At 40.6% G+C, this 27,137-nt stretch overlaps 1 protein-coding gene across 1 annotated transcript in view; it reads left to right on the forward strand.

Annotated features, from left to right (window-relative positions):
• Window positions 1-27,137, forward strand: part of IGF1R (insulin like growth factor 1 receptor) — a 135,461-nt gene that overhangs the window by 103,355 nt on the left and 4,969 nt on the right. Inside the window, exons 6-20 of the mRNA XM_075273216.1 lie at window positions 1,446-1,660; window positions 2,448-2,574; window positions 3,143-3,381; window positions 3,733-3,900; window positions 4,284-4,491; window positions 8,358-8,644; window positions 9,274-9,410; window positions 9,826-9,988; window positions 11,172-11,277; window positions 14,534-14,604; window positions 16,593-16,822; window positions 16,931-17,041; window positions 20,845-21,004; window positions 23,186-23,315; window positions 23,412-23,546. Coding sequence (XP_075129317.1) covers window positions 1,446-1,660; window positions 2,448-2,574; window positions 3,143-3,381; window positions 3,733-3,900; window positions 4,284-4,491; window positions 8,358-8,644; window positions 9,274-9,410; window positions 9,826-9,988; window positions 11,172-11,277; window positions 14,534-14,604; window positions 16,593-16,822; window positions 16,931-17,041; window positions 20,845-21,004; window positions 23,186-23,315; window positions 23,412-23,546 — 2,487 coding nt within the window. The remainder of the gene's footprint in view (window positions 1-1,445; window positions 1,661-2,447; window positions 2,575-3,142; window positions 3,382-3,732; window positions 3,901-4,283; window positions 4,492-8,357; window positions 8,645-9,273; window positions 9,411-9,825; window positions 9,989-11,171; window positions 11,278-14,533; window positions 14,605-16,592; window positions 16,823-16,930; window positions 17,042-20,844; window positions 21,005-23,185; window positions 23,316-23,411; window positions 23,547-27,137) is intronic.

The following is a 27,137-nucleotide window of genomic DNA, read 5'->3' on the forward strand; positions in this document are numbered from 1 at the left end:
GGCTGAACTTGCACTGCTCTCATTTTCTTCTCAGAATTGGGGGGGGAAGCCCCTGGATGCGCTAGAAAAAAAATAAGTAAAAAAAAAGTCTGGCATGGGATTGGGGTTCCCAGACGTTGCACCCCCACTGGTTTCACTTTATGATGGGAATACACCTTTTAAGGCTTAAGCCGCAGTGAAAAAGCGCTGTGGGATAAACCACAGCGGCAATACATTGCAGTTTTTGCCACAGCACTTTTCACAGAAAGTTCATGGAGTTTTCCCATGTGGACTTTCTGCTTCAGTTATACCTATAGGGAAACCACCAGCATTTCCGTAGGTATAATTGACATGCTGCAATAGTTTTGGGAATGGCAGCATTTCTGCTGCTCTAGTTTCTCTACAATATGTGGATGAGATTTGCTAGAATCCCATCCACTTTCTTGAGACTGTAAAACACCATGTGGGACCCTGGCCTAAAGGAGTTTTATGGGTTAAAAAAGTCATTAAGTTGCCCTACTGGAAAATTATTCTAGGCAAGACCCTCATCTCTTAGCCATAGCAAAGTGCAAATGCAACTTGTCTGTGCGTTATATGGACAGTACATGGTTTTTAATAGGAATTATGTGACGCTTTGTTTTTTTTTCTGTGATATCGCTGCAGGGCGATTGAATACTTGCTTCAGGGGACCTTCACAGACCATAGCTGGTTGTTTGGGGTGATCAGGTTATCAGTGGAGCATAGGGTACCTATTCATTTCTTTCTTTCTTTTTTTTTTTTTTTTTTCCTGTATTTTTTTCCCCTTTAATATCAGTAAATTTATCAATAACACTTATTATTATTATTATTATTATTATTATTATCATTATTAATTTTGATACCAGGGAGTAGTACACATGTCTCACACTCAAAGGGGTATGAGATCTGTACCAGCCTAACTTTGACTTTTGCCATGAGTAAGGAGTAATCTGTAACATGTAAGGAAATGCCCCTATCTCTATTTGGGAACAGTAGGTTTTTAATACTTCAGAATAATAGTTGGTTTTAACAGATGGAAACCAGCTCCAGGAACGTTCTTGAAATTTTTTGTCATACTCAGAAGTCTAAGGCCTCATGTACACAACAGAATGTTCTATCCAAGGCTCTTCTGATTTTTCGGTCTGATGTTCCGTTCCATATTTTAGATGGTTATAGAGCATGCCCTATTCTCGTCCGTGACCTCAGAACAGAACCCTACCCCACCATTGAAGTCAATGGGGGACGGAAGGCACTCTAATAACTGTGTGTGTGTAGCCTAAGGCTGGTTTCACATGAAGTTTTTTGATTTGTTTTCTGTGACTTTTTTTTTCTTTTTTTTTCTATTTCTTCAAAAGCATATCTAGGTAGATTTGTCAGGTATTTGTCTACACCATTTTCTTTGATCTTGACAAGTGTTAATTTTTCATTTTTTCATCTGTATTACATAGGTCTTACGCATTTTATGTTCTGGACAACACTAATCTTCAGCAGCTATGGGACTGGTCAAAGCACAACCTCACCATCAAACAAGGCAAGATGTACTTTGCATTTAACCCCAGGCTTTGTTTAAAAGAGATCTACGATATGGAAAATGCAACGGGAACCAGAGGAAGACAGACCGAGCTGGACATAAATCCCAGAAATAATGGAGATATGGCTCCCTGTGAGTATACTAAACCAGTAGGTAAAATCAGAGCTGTAAAGTGTGTGTCCATTTATTCTGAGGAACAAATATAGTGTAGCAGTATGTTATTTCTAAATAACTTGGGTAGCAGATTTTACTCATAATAATGTACATTAGGAGACTTTGTGTTCTCTCTCCTAGGTGTCCAGTACAGGCATTAGCAATATAAATGAATGTTGTATCCTACAATAGCTGCTCCTGTGCTTAATTTGGGAGCCTAGTAGATGAAGCAGGGCGGGCTGTCTCTTAGTATGTAAATATAAGTAGCCCCCACCACAGCATAGACCACAGTCGGTCATGATGCTGTACCATGATATTATATTTTCCCAGAAATACTTAATGCACAGGTAGAACATATGCTGTAACCTCCATATGGATAATCCACGAGCCACAATGTTGGTCTGTGGATAGCCTTTAATATACTTTGTAGCTAGCTTTCAGTGTCTTTGAATTCAGAGATATAATTGCTATGTACTGATACACACACACATTATGTTTTAACTATAATTATATACAGGGGGTTATCAGATGATTTACAGGGTTTTCAAGGCCCTTTTCTTTGATGGCCCATCGTCAAGTGAATATGACTGAGCCCCAAGTTTTGGGCATAGCCACAACTGTAGGGACAGCAGTTGTCTGTGTATGCAATGAGTCAGGTCAGTACCCATCTGAGGTGCAGATCTGTGTATATGACCATTTTATCATGTTTTGTTGAATGTAAGGGTACATATTAATTTTCTACCATGAGCATAATTTATTTCCACAGGTGCGACCTTTACTCTGAAATTCATCTCCAACACTACCAGTAAGAACAGAATCCTATTGACATGGCAGCGTTACAAGCCCAAGGATTACAGAGACCTCATCAGCTTCACTGTTTACTATAAAGAAGCGTAAGTCCAGGACCATTCGGTGCCCAAACCTATAACTGATATGATAGATGTGGAGAAGTTGAGCTTTGTGACTAAATATAGGTTTATATGATTTGCAGCAGGATCTTTGAATAAAAAGCAGGGTAAATCCTAGGAGAGACAGTGTCTGTGGTCATCTTTCTATGTGGACGGCATGATCAGGACTCTCCCCATCTCTTCATGGAGTCCTGTCAGGATTTACTCTGTTTTTTAGTCAGTGAGCCTGCTCCAAATCATATAAACCTATATATCACAGATATCGGCTTCTCTCCATCTGTCATATTCTATCTCCGATATGGCAGCAGAAATCACCTAATAGGTTTGTGTTAATACATGTAAACTGTAAAATAAAAAAATTAGCCTGTAGCTTGTAGCATCTATATATGAAGTTTTTATAGATGCAGTTGTTATAGACTGATAGACTAGCAGGTTCGATGATCATCCTGACCCTTGTGCAAGTTTACTTTTATGTTCACAACGATCGAGTTAATACAGGAATGTAAAAGAAATAAATGACTAAGTTATTTTGTGCCCTTTTCTCTAATATTAGGCCTGTTCCTAATGTAACGGAATATGATGGTCAAGATGCTTGTGGGTCCAACAGTTGGAACATGGTTGATGTGGACCTACCGGAAAACAAGGATCAGAACCCAGGAATTCTCTTGCAGGGCCTGAAGCCCTGGACTTCCTATGCAATCTTTGTAAAAGCACTAACCTTGACCATGTTGGAAAACCATCAGATTCATGGAGCCAAGAGCAACATTGTTTACATACGTACAGAAGCTGCAGGTAAAAGTCATAGTGTTTTTGCTATGCTTTGAAAATACATGTGCAATGTATACTCTCTAGCACAAATGGAGTTAACAATGTGTTGTTTTTTTTTAAATAAAACTAGTTGTAATAGTAAATGTCATTGGAAAATCACATCATTAAAATGATTATATTAAAGCTGATGGCCTATCTTGAAACTTTGAGATGAATTACTTTGACTACTTGTACTAAATGCTACTTCAATCTGCTCCTTTGGGTCTACATTTCGGAACTTTGGATCATGCCACTGTGTAGCATGTGTCAGCTGTTCTCCATTTTATTAAAAATGAGGTTGTCTGTATGAACTAATGTGTGTATTTTTCTGTGTAGTGCCCTCCATTCCTCTGGATGTCATCTCTGCCTCGAATTCATCCTCTCAGCTGATAGTGAGATGGAAGCCTCCCTCACTGCCAAATGGCAATCTCTCGTATTATATTGTGCGCTGGCAGCAGCAGCCTCAGGACAGTTACCTCTACCAGGACAACTACTGCTCTAAAGGTGCTTCTCCTCATGCCTATCTGTGCTCCCATGGTGCTGTACTAGGGGCATCATTCTGACTTCTTTTTGTGTATACACACTATCATTACAGATCCCTAAAGCCTCGTGCACACAACCAAGTGTGCAAACAGAGGCTCTTCTGATGGGAAGGAGGGTCCAATGTTTTGTTCAAATTATTATAGTACTGTTCGGAACAGATTGGAACCCCCCATTGAGGTTAAAGGGGGATGGAAGGCACTCGGATGTCATTCAAGTGCATTCTGCTATAAATTTTTCCCCTCCTTAGCATACATTTGGTCATGAGCCCGTACCCTTAAGAAGTTACATTGCCAGCATACCACTGAACTTAAACTTATATTTTATAATATGTTTTTCCACTCTAGATAAAGTCCCTAATCGCAAATATGCTAATGGGACCATAGACATGGATGAAGAAAATGAGCCAACCAAGCAAGAAACAGGAGAAGGACAGGAGAAGGGAACTTGTTGTGCGTGTCCCAAAACTGAGGCTGAGAAGAAAGCTGAAAAGGATGAAGCAGAGTACAGGAAGATGTTTGAGAACTTCCTGCACAACTCAATCTTCGTACCAAGGTAATTCACTGGGATTGTGATTAGGGGAAGTTGGGGATCAATAGTAAATTTTGAAAGGGGTTTTCTTGACCAACCCCTGAGCAAAGAACATACAAAGGTTTCAGTGAATAAATAAATGCTAAGGTCTATTGCAGAATGTTTAACAAAAGTAGGCTAGGTTCACACTTGCGCCATGCCCATCGTCGTTCATATCCGCCATGGAACCCGAATGACAGCCCAACTGCACAAACAACGATTACACATGAGCAACTCCCAGAGAGAAAAGTCCTCCATGCAGGACTCTTCTCGCCGCCCATTTTCGGCGGAGTCTCTTACAGAGAATTCAGACGCAGATGTGAACGAAGCCGTAGGTGTCAGCTCCTGCTCAATAACCTGCTGCCTGCATTGCATTTATTTAAAGTGAACCTATCCCAATGTGAGTTTTCTACCTACTCAACACCTAAACCACTTTGTACATTCACCAAAAGGAGTTTTGGAGCATATAAACCAAAATTATAAATCAAAATATAAAAAGTGGAAAAAAAAGTGTTTCTGTTTAAAGCGAGGATAGTTCCAGAGAACCTTCTTATTGTGTGTTTTTCAAGTAGGTCATTGTATAGACTGTGCACAAATTGAGATCTATGGGCCTTAAATGCACAAAATATATTAGAGAAAACATGATGGCCTAAAACTTGCTTAAAAAATGTTTTACAAGAGGAAGGAGAAGCGAGATATTGCTGTAGGAGGAATGTGAAGCAGGATTGTGTATAATCCTACCTGACAAGTTCAGGCAGCCCAGAGAGAAGAAAAGTTTGTCCAAAGGGGGTGGTTGAAGTAAATGGAAGGTCCTGATTTCTATTGTTAAGACAGATACAAGGCATCCCTTCTCGTATTAACCCCTTTTGCTCTTTTGGCTTGAATAGATAAAATATAATGTCCTCTGAAAAGCACAGTCCACGTTTAGAAAAGGAATGTTGTTATACCAATGTACTTTGTGTCAAGTCCTCTGGGTGTTTAAGATCTCTGCCTAAGCTGGCTATACAGCTTAGCTGACTGTCAAATACTCACTTGGCCAGTGTCTATTCTGCTTGTCGTCCTCTCCATACACAATACACACTGATTCTTCTTTCATTTCTAGGGACACCTCTATACACATTAGTGGGTCAGCCGATCCCAATGAAACTAGTGGATTCAATGCTCAATAACTTTTACCAATGCTCAATAGCAAGTTTCATTGTGAAGTGGATAAAAATCTGTCATTTTCTAGTGATCCGTACATAGATAGCATTTCTTATTCAATAGAAATAGTAGTGACTAAAATGATTTTGAAAGTTTCTATCCACTTTTGCAAGAATTCTTTCTGCACCCACAAGATGAAAAATGAAGCAACTTTGCAGTAGGTCACAATTCAAAAAATGTCCTATCATTTTGTTTCTAGTTTGTTCCTATAAAAACCAAGCGCCTCTATGGTAACAACGAGTAAACAAACTGTGTAGTCTGCGCCTGCCGTCAGCCCCCCTTCTGTCTATCCTCTATTATTGGCTTCTACCCAGTGTACTGTAACACCGAGTAGGGGACAAATGGGAGAAAGTATTAGACCGTAATACTACAGGATTGCACTACACACAATGTTTCTGATCTGTTACCATGAAGACACACAGACACATTTATTGTCATCTCGAAAAAAGAAAAAACCTATAGCAACCAATCAGTGTTATTTTTTTTTAACCACTTCAGGACCAAACTCATTGGTTTTTTTTTTTTCAAACATGCAGTTTTGAGGGCTGTAACATATTTTTTTTATTTTCTTTTTTGTTGACCAAATCATTTTTGTCTTTTTTTTTTTCCGATGACACGCCAGGCTGTTTTTAATATTAGCATTTTTTATTTCTTTTAATAGCCAAGAAAATGTAAACCAAAAAGGAGGGGAAACATCTCTGTATATATACGTCCTTGTAGGGTTAAGAGTGACCAGACGAATATAGTCAGCGGGTGCTACGGGTATAGGGAAAAAAACAAAACAAAATTAAAGCTGTGCAGGGGCCACACGGTGGCTCAGTGGTTAGCACTGCAGCCTTGCAGCGCTGGAGTCCTGGTGTTCAAATCCCACCAAGGGCATAAAACCATCTGCAAGGAGTTTGTATGTTCTCCCCGTGTTTGCATGGATTTCCATCCCATATTCCAAAAAAAAACAAAAAAACATACTGATAGGAAAAAATGTACATTGTGAGCTCTATGTGGGGCTCACAATCTACATTAAAAAAAAAAAAAAATTTAAAGCTGTGCATTGGCTTCTATAGGCAACAAAGATAGGGGCGTTCACACTTGCGTCCCTGTGCGCCCTGTGTCATTCTGCTGGGTTTCTGTCCCAAGCCCCAGAAAAACTGGACAGGGGACGGCTTCCCAGCGATCAGTTTTAAAACCCATTCATTTGAATGGATTTTAAAAGCAATCCGCCGGTGTCTGTATGTAGCCTCTATGTGGGGAAACCGTTTTTTTGGTCCTGCATGTCCAACTTTGTGTCCGGCCAAAAAAAACAGAATGATACAGGGTGCACAGGGGTGCAAGTGTGAACGCCCGCTTAGTTTTTCTTTAGACATCATCATCATAATAATTATGATAAATCTTCTCCATAGCCCGTTTTTGGAAATTTTAAAAGACCTGTTGCAAAGTTTTTATATTTAATATATATGTATTAGGACAGAAAACAATTACAAAAACATACATATTCTCTTTAAAGGTTCAGTACACGCCTTCTAAAACATCAGTCACGTTCACTGAATGCTTTGAACATGATACCTTGTTATGCTCATATTGACCCTTAGAATCCGCCATGTGAGTGGCAGCTGGAGGCCTAGTGTATGAAAGCAGTGAGTGAACCTTTCTAAAGCACAGACAAAACTTAATTCATCACTCGACACAGTCTCTGTGAATACTAGATTACATTTCCTGCACAATTTCTGGGAGGGGTCCTTGGTTATTCTGTCTATTTGAGGAGTGTGTAAAACGTACACAGCAGTGTGATGAATGTGTGTGGTGGATGTCATGATTTCATCCTGCCTTGGCTTGCCTGCGGATTTATAAGACAAAATTGTGATCACAGAGCAGAGGAAGTGAATGTAAGTAGACAAGTGATCCTCATTTGCCCTCTTTTATAAACGCTGGAGAATCTGGCTATGCCTTTCAGACGCGTTTGACTGAGGGCCCTTGTTCTAGCTGTACCTGACAAGACACAAAATGGTTGCATCCCTGATATGTCCAAACAACATTAAACGACATTATCACATCAGTAACTATTATTTTCGTAATCCAAGTCTCTTGTTCCTGCTTGGTGTCAGGCACCTACAGATGTTATACAGTCCGTTACTGCCGCCTGTTAGTGACTGGATGCATCTGTACGTTAAGTGTTTGTTCACATGTGGCAGAAATGTTAGGAGAATATTAAAATCGCTAATTAATCTTTTGTTTTAAAGGGTACTTGGCATTTTTACACACTTCTGGTAATTGGTACGTTAATGGTTTTCTGTCCCCCCCAGTTGCTAAAACAAATTGGCATATGGGAGCAGTACCTCCTATAGAAAGTCCAAGAAAAGGCGAAAACCAAAATGGAAATAACAATCCTTGCCATTCTCTACCTGGACCCCTCCTACAGTCAATATTTCTGATGTGTCACTATGATGTATCAGAAGTTTGCTACCATTTTCTATTCCGTGACCTAAAATGCTACAAATGCCTTTACCCAGAAACGTGCATGGTTCTTTCCAGAATGGTTTCCTCATGTAGCATCAATGAGCTGGGGTATTTGTATTGTTGGTAATGGATGTTGGTGGCTTATTCTTATTCCACCTATCTTATTAGTTTACTCTTACCCTTTCAATGTTTGTTAGGCCTGATCGTAGGCGTCGTGATGTGTTTGCTGTCGGCAATTCAACATCGGCTGGCTATAGCAGAAATGGCACTACACATGACTTCTCCAATACATCAGACTCTGAACCAAAGGAGATGGAGTATCCATTCTATGAGACAAAGGTGGACCATAAATACCAGAGAACGGTTATCTCAAACCTGATGCCATTTACTCTGTACCGTATCGATATTCACAGCTGTAACCACGAGGCAGAAAGGCTCGGTTGCAGTGCTTCCAACTTTGTGTTTGCCAGAACCATGCCTGCAGGTTAGTTACTGGGGGAAAAATGTATTTGTCATCATGTGGTAGTATTCACACTAAAATACTGCCAACTTTTGTGAAGTGCTTTATTATTATTATTATTTATTTTATTTTTATTTTTTTTTGTATTTTGTGATCCTCTACATGTCCCCAATTCAACAAGTCCCTCTCCACCATCACCTCACAGTTATGTTTCCCTGTCAAAGACTCTTAGATTCACAAACATATGGTGAACGTAGAAACTCCTTGCTAATGTCACAAGCTCCCCCAATTTTGTTTTTTAACAAACCCTAAAACCCTTCATCAGGTTCACATGACAAGTACAGGTGAAACCCAGGACTCAACAATAATCCACATTTGATGACCATAGGCACATGTAACGTATCTAGTATTGAGACAAGCCATTCAGCTGCCAAGTTCCTCAATGATATTGTCCTGTCCTGGCATGTGATCTTGTTGATACTTTGGTTGAGTGGGATTGTTGCTCTCCTATGACTTACTGCAGCCTTGTTGTTAAGGTTGTCGCTTCCATTTTCCCCTACAGTAAACCAGAAATAAATGAAATCTATAAAATTGGGGCAAGTGAAGACAAGTATTTGCCACGTGTATGCACTTATTTTACATCTATGTTTCAGTTGGGGCTGACAACATACCCGGACCGGTCATCGTTGATGAATCAGATGATAATGCTATTGTCCTGAAGTGGCCGGAGCCCCCTAATCCCAATGGACTGATCCTGATGTATGAGGTTGACTACAAGCAGCAGGGGGAGGTAAGATGCATATAACTATAGAGGCAGACCAAGGAATGGCATCTGAGACCTCCCAGCCTGAGCTGAAGTCATTTTCTCCAGGGCCCTCTACTGCCATGCCCTGTAGTCTTGTAGCATGTAATCTATGATTGAATAGGATTGTAATGGATTCTTATCCTATGACTAGCATGACCAACCAATTTTCAATAAATCTGCTTTTCATCTTTTATATCACAGTTTTTCTTTAATGCTGTACAAGTTGATTTATGGGATACATAGCCTGCTCGGTCGAATTTCAGTGGTGTCTTTTTGTCTATCTCTAGCCATATGTGAAGGAAAAGGGGGAGCAAAAGTCATTATTCAGCCTCTTAGATGTATTTTTACACTCTTTCTGGTTGGAATGACCACAATTAATCTTGTCTTTTCTCCATTGCAGCCACTCAGTAGTGAGTGTGTCTCCAGACATGACTACATTAAAATGGGAGGTTGCAAACTAACTAGACTTAACCCAGGCAACTATACCGCACAGGTACGAGCCATATCGCTCTCTGGAAATGGCTCCTGGACAGAGATGGTATCCTTCTATGTGAAGGAGAGAGGTAAGTAGCATCTTTGCAGTGAAGGGAAGATTGATTTACATACTAATATTTGATCCCATGCCTCATAAGAAATAAAGCAGGTCACCACACTCCCTACAGATGGTCTGTGGCATGGTCTTCACCACTTTTACATCTTTATCTGCCAAAAACAATATCTGCTCCACAAGCCCTAACACAACAAGCAATTTTCTCTTCCCTTAAAAGCCACAGCAATAGACGTCATGTAAGTATAGACACTCATGTGTCTATACCACTCAGAACACACAGCATGCTGCACTTAGGTGCAGAAATGAATCCAAGATAGAAAGCTTTATTCCTCCTCTATTGGACACAATTGCTGTTCTGATTTTATATGTACATTCTGTAACTGCACCATGTAAAGAAGCAAAAGAGCCAAGTGGGCACCACCATACCATAAAGCAAAAACAATAGGGTGCAACTCATCTACAAAAATATCACATTAATTATTATACTACATAATACTACACATATAGGATGATACACAAACAGTGCACACCCAATCGAAACCTATGTACACATAGAAAATGACTTCATTGCTACATAAATCCCCTTGTATACTGTATTGCCTTGCAGTTCTGGAGTCTTAGGTTTAAACGCAGCCAAGGATAATATCTGCAGGGAGTTTGTATGTTCTCCCCGTGTTTGCATGGGTTTCCTCCATGTACTCCAGATGCCAAAGACATACTGATAGGGAATTTAGGTTGTGAGCCCTATATGGGACAGTGTGGACAGTATCTATAAAGCAAATGTGATGGCGTTAAAGAAATAAATGTCCAGGGGCAAAAGCTTCTACAGATCCTAAACCATAACCTATCACTCCTCACTTATAAGTACATGAAATTTAAGTACAAATTACCGGTATCTGCTGCGCCATATGAGCTCGGCCTTACTGTCCTATATTTCATAGTCTCCCTAGTGACTGTTATATGTACCTGTCAGTCCGAGACAGAGTCTGTCAGCAGTACATTTGTTATAAATCTAATCACAGTAAATGTAACAGACTTCCCTGCCTATATTTCACAGTAACAAGTATATAGATCAGATCACATCCTTTTTCTCTTAACTTTTCTTGGTATTGTATGGAATGTAACCCGTACTCCTTTCTTCTCTCCAGTCCCTCCTGTTAGTGATGTTTTTTTCTTTTTTTCTCATTCTTGTGCAGTTATTGAACATGACAACCTCTTGCACCTGGCTATCATACTGCCCGTCACCACAGTGTTTCTTCTCGTAACTATCTCTTTCATCGCCTGCTACATTACAAAGAAGAGGTAAGACTTGTGTAAGAATGGCTTGTAGGGGACTTGTTAGAAGGTGAGAGGGTGATGGGTTTACACAAACAGACTTACTACAGACTAATCTTACATATGATGGAATTAGTCTGAGTTGGTACTTTACACCCATAGATATTTAGTTAGAAAATTGCCCTATAATAAAATATTTCTATTTTCTATAATAGATATGTTCTTCAGAATGAGTTTGCATGCTGCAATGCTTGTGACTTACAGATAGCTATTAATACATGTCAGAACAGTTTTCTGGCTTATCAGTCTGATTTCAGTAAGAAAATGTCCATGTAGATTGCTCTTGGTCTGATTGGACATAATGTGGTCGGGTATCTATTAGTGATGAGCGAGTAATATTTGATTGAATACCTCGCTGGCATAGGAATGCGTGTAAGAGGCCGAACACCAAGGGGTTAAACACATCGAATATTTGAAGCGTTTAACCCCTTGGTGTTCGGCCGATTACACGCATTCCTATGCCGACGAGGTATTCAATCGAATACTACTCGCTCATCACTAGTATCTATGTATAAAGGCACCCTAAAGAGCCTGTTCCACAGGCTGATGATCAGGTGAACATTCATAAGGCAATATAAATATCGCAGAGATCAGTTGACACAAGGGAACCCTCATTTTTCAGCTGATCACATCATTTACAAGAATATTAAATGCTTGTTTGTTGGCGGAATATCTCGCCATGTAAACAAGGAGTATGATTCTGATAATGTAATTGTGTGAAAAGGGCTTCATTCATACCCTATGCATATATTCATCACCTGTGCCCAATATCTCCAGTGCGGTCTGGCCTTGCTGCTCTGCTGTCTTATTTTTTTGGATAAAAAACACCGAAGCAGCAAGACCAGATCACACTGGGAGGCAACAGAGTACCGAGCAAAGGTGAGTGTGTGTGGTTTTCTTTTTTTTCCTTTTATTTGTTTTTTTAATTTTTTTTTTCCCACCCTCCCCAGTCTACGATGGATAGATAGATATCATGGACAACCTCTTTTAAATTCACGTGTCACCAATAGCTAAATGTATTTTTGTAATATGTACACTCACCGGCCACTTTATTAGGTACACCATGCTAGTAATGGGTTGGACCCCCTTTTGCCTTCAGAACTGCCTCAATTCTTTGTGGCATAGATTCAACAAGGTGCTGGAAGCATTCCTCAGAGATTTTGGTCCATATTGACATGATGGCATCACACAGTTGCCGCAGATTTGTCGGCTGCACATCCATGATGCGAATCTCCCGTTCCACCACATCCCAAAGATGCTCTATTGGATTGAGATCTGGTGACTGTGGAGGCCATTGGAGTACAGTGAACTCATTGTCATGTTCAAGAAACCAGTCTGAGATGATTCCAGCTTTATGACATGGCGCATTATCCTGCTGAAAGTAGCCATCAGATGTTGGGTACATTGTGGTCATAAAGGGATGGACATGGTCAGCAACAATACTCAGGTAGGCTTTGGCGTTGCAACGATGCTCAATTGGTACCAAGGGGCCCAAAGAGTGCCAAGAAAATATTCCCCACACCATGACACCACCACCACCAGCCTGAACCGTTGATACAAGGCAGGATGGATCCATGCTTTCATGTTGTTGACGACAAATTCTGACCCTACCATCCGAATGTCGCAGCAGAAATCGAGACTCATCAGACCAGGCAACGTTTTTCCAATCTTCAATTGTCCAATTTCGATGAGCTTGTGCAAATTGTAGCCTCAGTTTCCTGTTCTTAGCTGAAAGGAGTGGCACCCGGTGTGGTCTTCTGCTGCTGTAGCCCATCTGCCTCAAAGTTCGATGTACTGTGCGTTCAGAGATGCTCTTCTGGCTACCTTGGTTGTAACGGGTGGCTATTTGAGTCACTGTTGCCTTTCTATCAGCTCGAACCAGTCTGGCCATTCTCCTCTGACCTCTGGCATCAACAACGCATTTCCGCCCACAGAACTGCCGCTCACTGGATGTTTTTTCTTTTTCGGACCATTCTCTGTAAACCCTAGAGATGGTTGTGCGTGAAAATCCCAGTAGATCAGCAGTTTCTGAAATACTCAGACCAGCCCTTCTGGCACCAACAACCATGCCACGTTCAAAGGCACTCAAATCACCTTTCTTCCCCATACTGATGCTCGGTTTGAACTGCAGGAGATTGTCTTGACCATGTCTACATGCCTAAATGCACTGAGTTGCCGCCATGTGATTGGCTGATTAGAAATTAAGTGTTAACGAGCAGTTGGACAGGTGTACCTAATAAAGTGGCCGGTGAGTGTATATCTATTGTATTCTGTGAATCTAATACACAACCATGTTTTTTCTTGAGAACATGGTTTGTATGTGGGTCCCGTATGTCCTCGACTGTCTATGGCCATGTGAATAGAACTGACTGCATCATAGTGAGTTATGATTCAGGACAATCTCAAATGTGCAAAGCAGTACTGTAGTGAGGAGTTATGTCCTCCATTCAGATCCCCCTATTCCACTCCCCCACATAAAAAATAATAATAATAAAATGTAGCAGTTTTGCAGTAGGTCTTCACTGACAATATACTATCTTTTTCATGTGTTTTTTTTATTTTCTGCTGCAGACTATTCTTCTCCTTCTAACAGACACACATTCACTGTGATGTTTAGTCTGCATTCACATGTACACTGTATGGGAACAGAAAAAAAATGATAGTGCCATAGTATACATCCTATGGCAAATGCCAGTTTCACCCAACATAATGTCTGTTATAGGACAGTGCTATAGTATACTATATGTTCTATGACAAACGCCAGTTTTGCCCAACACATCTCTTTTGTTATATTGGAGTCGGTCAGGTTGTCAGTATAATGTCTGTCACTTTACCAGGCAGAATGGCGCAGCATACTGCACTTTTTTGGTCACCATCTTTGATAGAACGTGTGACTGCAGGAGTCTCTAATGCAGATGTGAATGTTGCTTAATCTTGCAGTCTCCTACTTTCCTCCCTTTGCTCTTCACTTAGTGCTAATGTTCTTTTTGATAGGTCAGTCAGCAATAGAGGACAGAGTAGTATGACCGCAGGATCAGACTATGGTCTGTTACTATGGAGAAGCATAGGAGCTGCAGAATCGTACTGAAAAGACCTTTTTCATTAACATTTATTGTTCAGTTGCTTAGGTCTTATATACAATAGTCTTATTATTTGTGACCGTGGACGTAGCCTCTCATGGTCACTATTTCATTTTCAGTCATAACCTATTTTATCCTTGCAGGAACAGTGAACGACTGGGAAATGGAGTCCTATACGCCTCTGTGAATCCTGAGTACTTCAGTGCTGCAGAAAGTAAGTAATGGCATAGCCTATTCTTTCACCCTGGGTATTGTGAATACAGTCTCTGACTTTAGCTATGTGTGCTGTACAGTGCTTTCTATACAGTGTATAGCTGGATGACATTGCCTGGCACATATAGATATACGTTGTCTCAGCTCCTTTGTTTTGCTGTAATGCCGGAGAGGAAATTCCAAAGTTTTGTTTTATTAACTGAGCAAGTTCTAGCGCAAAACTCCTTCCTTGCTTCACCTTGGAGATTAACCCACAATATTTTGCAGGTGTAGGTAGAGAGCAGTTCCTACAGAATGTCATAGTTCATGACCTTCGCTCCCCTAGACCTGTTTTGTACAAATGTGAAGGAAACTATTCATACTGTTACTGAACTTAGAAGATGATGGACCCGCAACCTGAGCATTTCTAAAATAACACCTTCCACAGGGCTATGGAGCCAAAAGCAGTTCATTGCATGGACTATACCATACAGGTTTTCTACAGCAGGGGTCAGAATGTCCTGTTAATGTATTGCACATGATTAAACTGCTCCTGTCGCATGGTTATAATGAAGAAGATGATCGTTCACCTTCCTTAAATGCATACTTATGGATTCTCAGCTTGTTAAGGAGTATAAAGAGGGTAGAATAATCACACAGTGTACTCCTGCATGTACAGATGGCACTGGCTCTAGCTGCCCCTTTAATTATGGGATTATTTGCAAAACATAAAGGGGGCGAAGACAAGGAGTCTTTTAAAAAAGAAGTGCAGAGTGTGATATACAGTCAGATGGAACGATGAAACGTTTTCACTGGAGGTCGTCTTTAGGTCTTTGTTGGGAAGGATAGCTCTGCCTAGTTAACAATTATGGCAGTGGTTATAGTAGTCATCTTATTCATACTGATATTTGTGTCAGAATTATTCACAAACTGTTGTGGCCCCACATTGAATATCTTCATACTTGGCTGGGGCAATTCTGAGATTGAGGGTCTCGCTCCCATATCGTGATGGAGCAACAGGCCGGGTATGTGCCCTGCTGTTCTATTAATTGTATATGGGAGTGTCGGAGATAGCTGAGCACTGTACTCTGCTGCCCCCAGCGCTGCTAAAATAGGCCTAGTACTCATTATAGGCCCATCATATTGTATTAAAAGAAATCAGAAGCCAAACAAACATGTTCTAGCCGGATGAAACAATCTTGAGACCTTCACAGCAGTTTTCCACTACAGAATATACTTGTCAGTTGTTTGTTCGATACCCTCTCTCCTTCAGTATTTATAACCAGACGTAACCGCAGATATACCAGGACCCTGGAGCTGTCTGACTAAAACGTCATGTGTACATTAATTATCCACAAAATGTATTCTGAAGATGTTTTTTTCCTCCTTATCCCATAATTACTTTCCACCTGGGTTTTGGTTTCTCTCAGCCTCAGGGAGCTTTAATCTGTTGAAGAATTTACTCTCCTCCCTCTGTCATATCCCCTTAAATCTTCTGGGTTTGGAAGGGTCAGAATTGGCACTTTTTCTATCCTTCCTCCTCTTCCCAGAAAGCAAATTTATCATTGCCACAGCTTCCTTTTGACTCCAGACTGTCTTGTATTGTGAAAACAGTACATTAGCTCACACTCTTAAAGTAGCCCTGTCACCTAATAACTTCGTTTTGTTGCTGTTTTTACAGCATTAACATATTACCTACCATTGCTGACAGTTTGATCTTGCCATCTCAAGTACAGCTTTCATAGGAATTCACTTAACCCATCTGATTGTTTTTTGGAATTCTTTGAAGAATCTGGAGAAACTCCATGTAAATGTTATCCTTGGTTTGATTTTTATCCCAGGCCCCAGGTGGTATAGGTTGACAGTGATAACCACTGAGCTGTGTGGTGTAAATGTAGATGATATTTCGATTATTCTTGTAGATAACAATGCATTTTAATTGGTATTTGGGTACAAGCTGTATCGTAAGATGTCCCTTGCCATTTACTGTTGCCCTCTCTTTTATCACAGTGTATGTCCCCGATGAGTGGGAGGTTCCTAGGGAGAAGATAACAATGAATCGTGAGCTGGGACAGGGATCATTTGGAATGGTATATGAAGGAATTGCAAAAGGTGTTGTGAAAGATGAAGCAGAAACCAGAGTGGCGATAAAAACCGTGAATGAGGCGGCAAGCATGAGGGAAAGGATCGAGTTCTTAAATGAGGCTTCAGTGATGAAGGAATTCAACTGTCACCATGTGGTAAGTACACACCAGCTCTTCTGTATATTGTGTCATCTGCCCGAGAACTGTCTGACAGTGAATCCATCTAACCCCGCATACGTTTTCTTACATGTTTTTTTTCCATAGGTGCGTTTGTTAGGTGTCGTTTCTCAAGGTCAACCAACTCTTGTCATCATGGAGTTAATGACTCGAGGAGACCTCAAGAGCTATTTAAGATCTTTAAGACCAGATGCAGAGGTCAGTAGAATACCATGTCATCATGTCTAAGTATCAAGAAAATCTGTCCGTTCTGGTGACTTTTCTTGTCACATGTAGAATACTGTAGCTGTATTAATATATAGTTTTGTAAATGTGAGCGGTATGTGTGTTGAATTAGGGAAGAAAATTGTGACCTTACTGTGATATTTTGTATGACGCTAGGTTCACATTAGCATCGGCCTTTCTGTTGTTCTGGTCCATCGGAGGAGCAGAACAACGGATAGATGGACTGCTACAGCAGCGGTCACATACAGAGCCTGACGGACTCCATTAGAAGGAATCTAGCAGGTGTCTGTTATTTAAAACTGAAACTGCTGGATGGAAAAATCAGGCTTGTAGGACTTTTTTGTCTGCCGATTTTGAACGCAAACTGCGATGGAGACCCCAACACCTTAGACTTAGCTTAGTTGTACATCTTAAGTCTCCTGTGGAATTCCCTTTTTTTATGGAGATTTTTGTGCTGCACTATGAAGGATATATTTCCCTAGCCATGCAGCCTGACAGAAAAAAATTGTATTCCTCCAAATGAAATTGGAGAGATATGGGGTACAATGTATATGCCCTTTTATGCTTCTGCACAATATATGTCATGTGCAAGGGGCCTTCACATGAGAAACTTTGTGCTTGCTATTTTCTCCAGAAGTGGCTGCTTCCAGATCTTACCCACTTTCTTGTGCCGCAGAATGGTCCCTGATATATGGAAAGCCTGTTCGTAGGCATGTTACATCTGGAATACAGCTATTTTCAGACATTTCAGTGATGCAGGTGGAAGTAAACAGGAAAGGGGGTAGAGTAGCGGCTGCTGATGAAGAATAAGAAGCAAGGATTTCTGCTGCACTTACAGAAAGGAAATGGAATCAGGATAATTTAAGTCATAGAAGCAGCGTCTTTTTATCTCCGGTGTTAGCATCTATAAATCCACTGTCCTACAGCAGCTTTTACTTTATGTGACTACTGAACATACAGTAGGCAATGGAGGGGCTTTTCAGACCAATGCACATATTGGTACACAACTACCTAAACGTCAGAGACACATATTGTACTGGAAATATGTTAGTGAACACTGTGCCTCTGACATTTGGAGAGTGAATATTGGATTTCAATATGCCCAATCCTTTTATTCTATGGGAAAGGTCCCTTTGTATTGAGAACACTTGTATACATACGCAAAGTGCATGTGTATCAGACTGTTTGGAAGAGAGCTTTCAACAATTGGATATCTCATGTATATGACAAATTATGGAAGAGTGGCTTGGCCTTCATCTACAATAGCACAATAATAATGATCTTTTTGTTTACTTAGTATTTAGCATTTACCTTTGATGAATTGGGAACGGGGAGCGAGGACTTGTAACATCGTGTTCCTAGAGTTGAACATTACCTAGGACAGCAAAAACAAAAGTGATCTATTGTTTTACTTCCCATAACATTGCTCCTAGTCTGTGTATTTCAGTTGTAGGCAAATGAGATTGTGAACCCCAGAATGGAGCAAGGACCGATACGCCATCAATCTATAGGGGCTGAGATTAACTATTCATGATCTGACAGCCCAAGGCCAGACATGCTTTACTTTAGCGTTTGGGCACCCCCTTCGGTGCCCTTGTTGGTAACCTGTAAATATACATTTCACCTCCGGACTTTGCTCTTGTAGAAGAGGGTGATTATTTCTAGATAATCCCACAGCTCATTCCCCACATTCCTTTGTCACCTATCTCCAGACAGTAAATTCTATTTGTGCCAGGTGCCATTAGGAAAAGGTTATTGGGCCATGTTAGCTTAAGTAAGGCTGCTGATCTGCATTCCAGTGTCCAAGACAGTACCTTCCAAATTCCGAGAACTGTAATTTGTTTGTGACCCCGCCATCACCAGAGCTCTAAATTCCTATGCTATACGTTTAGAGAACAGGCTGCTGTAAACCCTAACCTGTGTGAATGTGGGCATATTCATTTCCTGGCAGACGTTGTGTGTTTATTATGTGTGCTTGAACCCATATGGTGAAGCTCAACATTTCTTTTTTTTTTGTTATTTTTGACCCTCTTACTGATTTATGGTAAGAGATGACAGACTGGGTCCTGTGAAGGAGCAGCTCTGTGTAGCCTGTATCTCTGCGCCTATATATTATAGGACATATTGGTAGTAGTTGTCTACGGCCAGCCATGCCCTTCAGATAGCCAAGTGAAATGAATCTGGGCAGGTTGGTCGATGGTGCCAAACACTGGTATTGTAGGCTGACAGCCAGTCGGAAATATCCAGCACGAATGAACGAAAGTCTATTGGCTGTCGGCAAACGCTTGAGGCATCTACGTAACAGAATGATGATGAGCATTTTGGCTAATGAAAATCTAATGTGTATGGCCAACTTAAAACAGGCAAGCCCTTTAAGGTTGCTGCTTTTCTCAATAACCCAAACCAATAAAGCATGTAATGGGGAGGGGGTAAGAAACAAGTGGCTAGATGTAAGCATGATATCCGCTTTCCTATTTTTGCATTTTTGCAGAAAATGAAATTCAACTTTAACAGGCAACATTGTCTTTTAATGGGGTCCATTAAGATCATTCGTGATGTCTGTCAGGGCTGCGGAGCTAGAGTTGGAGAAAAAAAAAAGTTTCAAACAACAGCTAAGAGGAAAAATACTTATATTACCTTTTCCAACTAATATTAATACTAATTATAATATTCTATACTTAGAGATTTACTTCCATAGGAATTCACTGGATTTTCTCAGGATTTAGAGGAGCTTTCTTTCTGTCTGGCCCTGGCTGTATGCCATTTACGGATGTTCAGCCTACCGACTCTACTGCCTTTTATCAATAAAAAGGAGCGCTGCGCTATTTTTTTCCCTTCCATCAGATGAGATGTGGGTGACTAATAGAACCTCCAACGTAAATGTGAACAGAGCCTTAGGCTGCAGTAAATGACAGTAGTCATTCAAATTCCAAAACTGGTTTCTTGTTCATGTATATGCATATACGTCTGCGTATGGAATAAGGTGATGGTTGTACTTTAAGACTGAGGAGAAGTTCCAATTTAATAAGCAAATCTGTTGAGCTTAGTTTCCAGCATACTGTGTTTCCACAGTGATGCTTGGTAGAGGCAGACAGGAGAGAACATTATGTGCCCTGACTTTTACCTTGAAAAATATTCATGTGGATTTATGTTCTTTCCTCCATTTTGATGATGCTTCATGCCTTATGATTGTAATTATTACTGTCTGATGTAAAATACTGTACATACTGGGATACTTTGTACCTTCACTATCACAGTTTACCAATATTTAGTACAGGCAAATTGCAAAGTCTTATTGATCTGTAAGGCTGTATAACTATAGTTATTAAAGGAGAGACACAAGTATATTCTATTGCATAGGGACTGTACCTGGAACTGTTTTATATGTCTGGAAATGGTTCACCTCCAAAAGTTAGGAGGTATAGTAGTAGTTTTGGGCATGTTGGTCTAATCTCTCTACTATTCTTCTGCCGATCATTGACCTTCATTTTGAACAAATGTATTTCCTAAACTAGGGATCAGCAACCTTTGGCATCCGTGATGCTGTGAAACTACAACTCCCAGCATGCTCCATTCACTTTTATGGGCATTCCAAGAACAGCAAAGTGAGAACACATGATGGGAGTCACATTAGCTGACGTGATGAAGGGTTGTCTATCGCTATACCGAAACCATAGTTATTTTTTTCCATTGAGTCCAGAGAAGCCTATCATTACAGTGTCATATAGCAGATTTGTGCATGTCTATACCTGACCATCACTTGTGTTCCATTTCAGAGTAACCCTGGGCAGCCTCCTCCCTCCTTGAAGAAGATGATCCAGATGGCAGGGGAGATTGCAGATGGGATGGCATATCTCAATGCAAATAAATTTGTTCACAGAGACTTAGCAGCCAGAAACTGCATGGTGTCAGAAGATTTTACAGTCAAAATCGGAGGTAGATTTGGATTAGTAGCTTGTTTACTTGTGTATGTGTCCATATGTGAAAGATGCATCAGATGTATGTACAATATCTGTGCATATATGTATATATACCATATGTCTTGTGGTGCTTTAATTTACCAGTAGTTATTTCTTTTTCCACTGTTTGCGAATATCTTTTCTTGGAGGAAGACGTTTTACATCTGTGCCTGAGGAGGGGCAGCAGATGTACTGATGTTATTGGGAATATTACTTCAACTGGTTATCAGGATGCCACTTTTTGTATGTAGAGATGGAGGAAAGAGAGAATACAGGATATGTCGGGCCCTGCTGTGTTTAATCCAAAGCATGAGAGCTATGTAGCAAGTCTGTATGTTTATTAGGTGACGTGTTTCAGCTAAAACACATTTACTAATAAAGATACAGACCTGCCTACATTTTCCTCTCTATGTCCCAAGCTCTGGATTGAAATCAGAATTGCTGAACATCTCCTGTATTTCCTCTCCTCCTATGCATTCATTACATGGGTGCCATTGCTTCCTAGGCTAGAAGTAGGCTAAACTGACCACCATATATACATACCTGCCTACAATAATATTGTATGTGTTTGCCCGATGCCTTCAGGTGAGCAAGCATAATACCTCTTGTCGTTCTCTACCTCTGTTTACCACTCACTTACTGAGAACAAGATGGAAATGGAATGAATCTGAAGCCCCCTATAGACATGAATGTATAACAGAATACACTCGTATGTCATCCAAGTGCATTCTGCTGCACCACATGCACGCTTGATCATGCACCTCCTATTTTTATTCTCTTCTGGTTTTACGGTTTGTGTATCCAAGTGTTCATTCCATATTTCGAACAATTTGATTTTCTTTTTAAATGAATAATCCCTTTAAGGGAAAACCTAGTACAGGTAGACTTATAAGAAATGCTACTTCCAGAGTTTAGTTTTTTTTTTTTCCACCTCTCAAATAAATAACCATTACAATAACCATTTTACTGTAGACGAAGACAGCCAGCAGGCCTGATGACTTTCATTAGAAACCAATTGGAAATGAGGGAGTCACATTATTGGGCCTCGGTAAACCAGCGTTAAAGAGGTTTTCTTAGTGTTTTTTTTTCCATCTACTGTTCCTTTTGCATCAGCACTTTGTAATTTACTCACATTTCAGTTATCCTCTTTGAAGATGTATTGCAGGAGAGGTCAATGTGTTTTTTTCTGTGCGTGTGACATCACTCACATAGCTCTGTAAAGGCGCTCATCAATCACTTTCTGCACATGGGGCCAAGCTATTTTTTTGGCCACTGATCATGCACCATGGTAGGTCTGATGCTCACTAAACAAGCTTAAATGCACTGTCCCCCGGTGTGTGGCACATAGATCACATGGCAAACAGGTTTGACTTCTGATACATGAGATAGATTTGGGGTAGACTGGGAAATGTAGTGTTCAGCATAGCATGTCACAGTACAGAACTAAAGGACAGCAGCATACACACAGATTTTGGTAACAACTTGTTCAGATGTTGTCCTGGCTCAGAAGCGGAGTTTGGGTCATACCTCAGATAGACAACATCAGTCAGGATATGACAACAAAAAGCAATTTTTACTATATATATATATATATATATATATATATATATATATATATATATATATTTATGTTTTTCATTTTTTCAAGGCAGAAAAGCAAATGACATAATTGTATTAACTCCATAATTGTACCGACCCAAAAGTAAACATGTCATTTTTTATTTTACTGCACAGTAAAGGCTTTATAAATAAAACGCTGGCAAAATTGTATTTTCCCTCAGCAGATATGTTCTTTAGAGGTTCTTAATACTTTTTCTAGAACATTAAATCATGCCATTAAAAGTCATCACTTGCCTGATACAAAAACATCGCCCCCCCCCCCCCTTCCCCGGAGAGGTGCGGTGGCAGGAAAACACTAGAGTTGTGGGTTTTGTAGGCGAGGATGAGAAAATTAAAAGTGGTCCTGTCCTTAAAGGAACACTACTTTTTGCATTAATTTTCTAAGTTTAGTGCTCCTTTAAGGGGTTAATCACGCTGGACATAAATCATGAAAATGGCGACTACAATAATTGGAATTAAACTTTTTTTTTTTTTTTCACTACCCCAACAGGAAAGTGTGTTCTTTTCATTCATTATTTTGTTTTTTGTGTTTCTCCAGACTTCGGAATGACCCGAGACATTTATGAGACAGATTATTATCGAAAGGGAGGAAAGGGTCTCCTTCCTGTGCGCTGGATGTCCCCAGAGTCTCTCAAGGATGGTGTCTTCACCACTCACTCTGATGTCTGGTAATACATTGACTTAGCAGAAGAGGAACCAGAATGTGAATGTAAAATATTGTTTGGATTTCTCTTGTAACCTTTCTCCTTCTTTCCTCTGTGTAGGTCATTTGGTGTAGTATTATGGGAAATAGCTACACTGGCTGAGCAGCCATACCACGGCATGTCCAACGAGCAGGTTCTCCGATTTGTCATGGAAGGCGGTCTCCTGGAGAAGCCTGATAACTGCCCGGATATGCTGTATGTTACCCCCTTCTTTTTCTTTTTTTTCCACATGTTACAGTATCCCATCAGCAGCTTATGTGCACACAATGGAAAATGCCACTGAAAATCCACATCTGACCCCCGTATTTCTGAAACAGATTTGCAGTTTGAGGGGGATATTCACACGGAGTAATGCGGCACTGATTCTGGGAGGATAACTCGTGTAAGAATCAGCGCTGCAAAACAGAATCCCATTGACTTCAATGGGTTCCTTATTAACGCACGTAACGCATTGAAATCAATGGGTTAAAAAGCCTCCCATTGATTGTGTTATGCGCGTTAAACGGAACCCATTGAAGTCAATGGGATTCTGTTTTGCAGTGCTGATTCTTACACGAGTTATCCTGCCAGAATCAGCGCCGCGTTACTCCGTGTGAATGTCCCCTGATGCTGCAAATCCACGTGATGTAACTCTCGTGCGTTTTTTGAGCAGAATCTACTTCAGTAAAGGATGCCACTTATTTACGTAGATTGCCACCCACACCTGTGTGAACTGCAACATAGATTCCCATTGAAACTGTGGGTTTCGACCTGGAATACATGCTGACATTCCTGTGAAGTTTCTGTTGTGTGAACATACTCTTAAAGGGGTTTTCTGTGTTAAGTCAATAAAATCTTATTATTGCACACTGAAAAGTTATGCAACTTTTAGCTAGGCAGAAAGCTTTTCATGTGCTCAGGAATTACTTCCAGTATGATCTCCTCGTGACTGCTATAGTGCTTCACAGTTTATTATGCAATGGACAACAGGAAAGGGCACAGCTTTATTGCTGCAGCTGTGGTGCCATAAGGCCCTACAGCTGCTCTCGTGATACAATGGGGCGCCCTCTGGTGGCAGCAACTACACGTGATATACTCAATAACACTTCATATTTACCATGCGTATTTTCAGAGCAGCAGGATTATACAACTTCACTGCTTACATAAGCTGTGTCCTGCGTGTGTCCCAGACAGAAGTATATGAACATAAAAGCAATTGGCATCTGGCATTCTAGCACATACAGCTTTGAATGAATTTTGTATAGGCAAAAAAAAAGAAGAGATGAAGGATTCTATTGTAAAAGAAGAAAACATTGTTCACCTTGAGAGATGCTGTCACATAGAAAAGCTTACTATACTATATAGTTTAGCTTTTTTTTTTTTTTTAACTGACAGATACCCATTTGTCCTTTGTTGGATTAATGGAACCCTCCTTAGACGTTTTTTTTTATATGCAGGAGCTTTCACAGTTTATATGGCAAAAGTAGGTCTCTAAGGCAATGTGAACAGAGCCTAATGCTGCGCTAGGCTATCATAAGAGGGTGTTTGCTGTTAGGTCTATGGTGTAATATTTTGTGACGTAGGTAGGTAAGAGTAGATAGGTTATTTTCAGTCTGTTCCGTCTTGATCTAATTGATCTGATGGCCGGTGCAGACTGTAAATGAATGTTTCAGTTTCCATCCTCCCTTCTACTGACAGGGCGTTTTCTTTCTGTCCGAGCTCCAGTGATCCCTCACTATCAGACGCTGTGTGAGCTGCCTGCAAAACATGTTTATTTGTTTTTGTGCTCCCTGCGATTGAAAGATGAGTATCATGGGACATTTCTAAAGGGGCCAGAGAAGGGGAAGGCCTTTTATAACGTGTCCTTTAGGGGGATGCTCCTGATACCTAGCTACAATATTCTGTGTCTGGGGACATCACTTACTGCTTTATTGGGATAATTCTGTGTCATGAATTTACAATTTATTCATTGTATTTTTGGTGATACCAAGTTCCTAGCAACAATCCTTGAATATTCCAGACGATAACCAATGTCACTCTCCTTTTTACTGTTTCGTGCTATAAAGGGGCTTTCCAGAAGTAGATAAATATCAGTACTTTCTTCCAAAACAAAAGCACCATACTGGTCCAGAGGTTGTGTATGGTGGTATAGGTTAGTTCCATTTGCTTCAATGAAGCTGAGCTGAATTACTAGACCCTGGACTGTTATGGCACTGTTTTGGGAAGATAGCATATTTTTGTAATTGTATATAACCCCTTTAATGAGGTGTAATGTATTAGGTCAGACATGTGTAATTTACAATTCTTTGCTCTGTTTGCGTGGAGCTGGTCATTCATCAGTGGTGGGCAGGTATGTTGTAGTGATGCTGTTTGGGTCAGGGCTACTTTGCAACTATGTGTTGTGCAAACTAGTTTGATTTTAACTATTTCATGACCCCTGCACCCCACTAGATTGCATACAACTCAGTGCATTGATCTGTACTGCATTGGTAGCTTAATAGATAGTGGCGGTGTAGTGCTGGCCTTAGGGCTGATCACAGGAGGTCAGGATATAATATTTATTGCAGCTTCTGGTTTTCCAAACAAAATGTCCCCATTTGCTCACAATTCTAACCGCTCTTGAAAAATGTGACTTTTCACACTTACTGTGAAGTATTTTATTAACTGCCCATTCACATGAAACACAAACTACTTCTCTTTGCTGAAAATATGATCTAGTATACTCTGTTGGACAATTTCAGCCATTGTCAGCCAAAAATACTAGTGTATGACATGGGAGTTTATAGGAATAATGTAAGGTATTGGCCACACTCAGTCCTGTATACCAAAGACCAGTACCGGGCTCTGGATCACTTAACACCAGGCCGGCCCGGTCACTGGGGACCTCTGTAGGTTGCTATGTGTCAGCTGATGCTCCTAGGGTGCATGTAATCCATAGCATAGGATCATCGGCAGACACCTGGTACAAGATTTGTTTTTGAGAGTGATCTGCTGGTGTAGGCTTTGCCAACAGATCCCTTTCCACTTACCTGATTACTGATGCAGCTCCCAGGATCGCTTCTGGCACATAGGATGTGTGTGTATCTTCTATTCTGCTCCCAGAACCTTCACTATGGTGCTGCTGGGGCCAGAGAAATCCTAGGAGCTGCATTAGTGACCAGGTAAGTATAGATACAGTATGTGGGGGGATTATTACAGTTTTATTGTGTGCAGGAGGGGGGGGGGTGACACTATTGCTGTAATTGTGCCCCTACACTTAATAACCGCCCTCTCCCCTGTGGGGGGCGCTGTTACAGTAATAGAGCTCCCTGAGTGATAGTCCCCCCTAATTGAATGAGGGCCTCAGTCCTACCCATGCTTTTATTAAGGCAGCTGTCCATACCACCAATAAGTTATACTTCATATAGAGAGATCTCCCTTAATAAAGTATAGGGAAATATATAAATGTAATTATAAAATCTGCACATTATTGTGTACTTTATATGAGCCGCTCCAATCCTGCCCCTCTGCTGAAAAACCTGCTCCCTGCTGGGCCATAGGAAAATTTGCTTATATGTAAGTGGTCCTTGGTAGAAAAAAAGGTTGGGGGCCGCTGCTGTATACCTCTCAAGTGTATCGGCTGTGGTTACTGTTTTGATAATGGTAAGGCACAGAGGTCACCACCTGACATGGCTACCAGTGGTCTGCCAGACTAAGCCAGTGACTATGAGCATAGCTGTAAGACGTGCTGTTATTCTTCTTATTAGGCGATAGCTTGCCCCATTGTTGACAAGGTCTCTGTGTGGTCCCTTGCTGTAGAACTGCATA

Source organism: Leptodactylus fuscus, chromosome 5 (genome assembly GCF_031893055.1).
Source record: "Leptodactylus fuscus isolate aLepFus1 chromosome 5, aLepFus1.hap2, whole genome shotgun sequence".
Classification (NCBI taxonomy): domain Eukaryota; kingdom Metazoa; phylum Chordata; class Amphibia; order Anura; family Leptodactylidae; genus Leptodactylus; species Leptodactylus fuscus.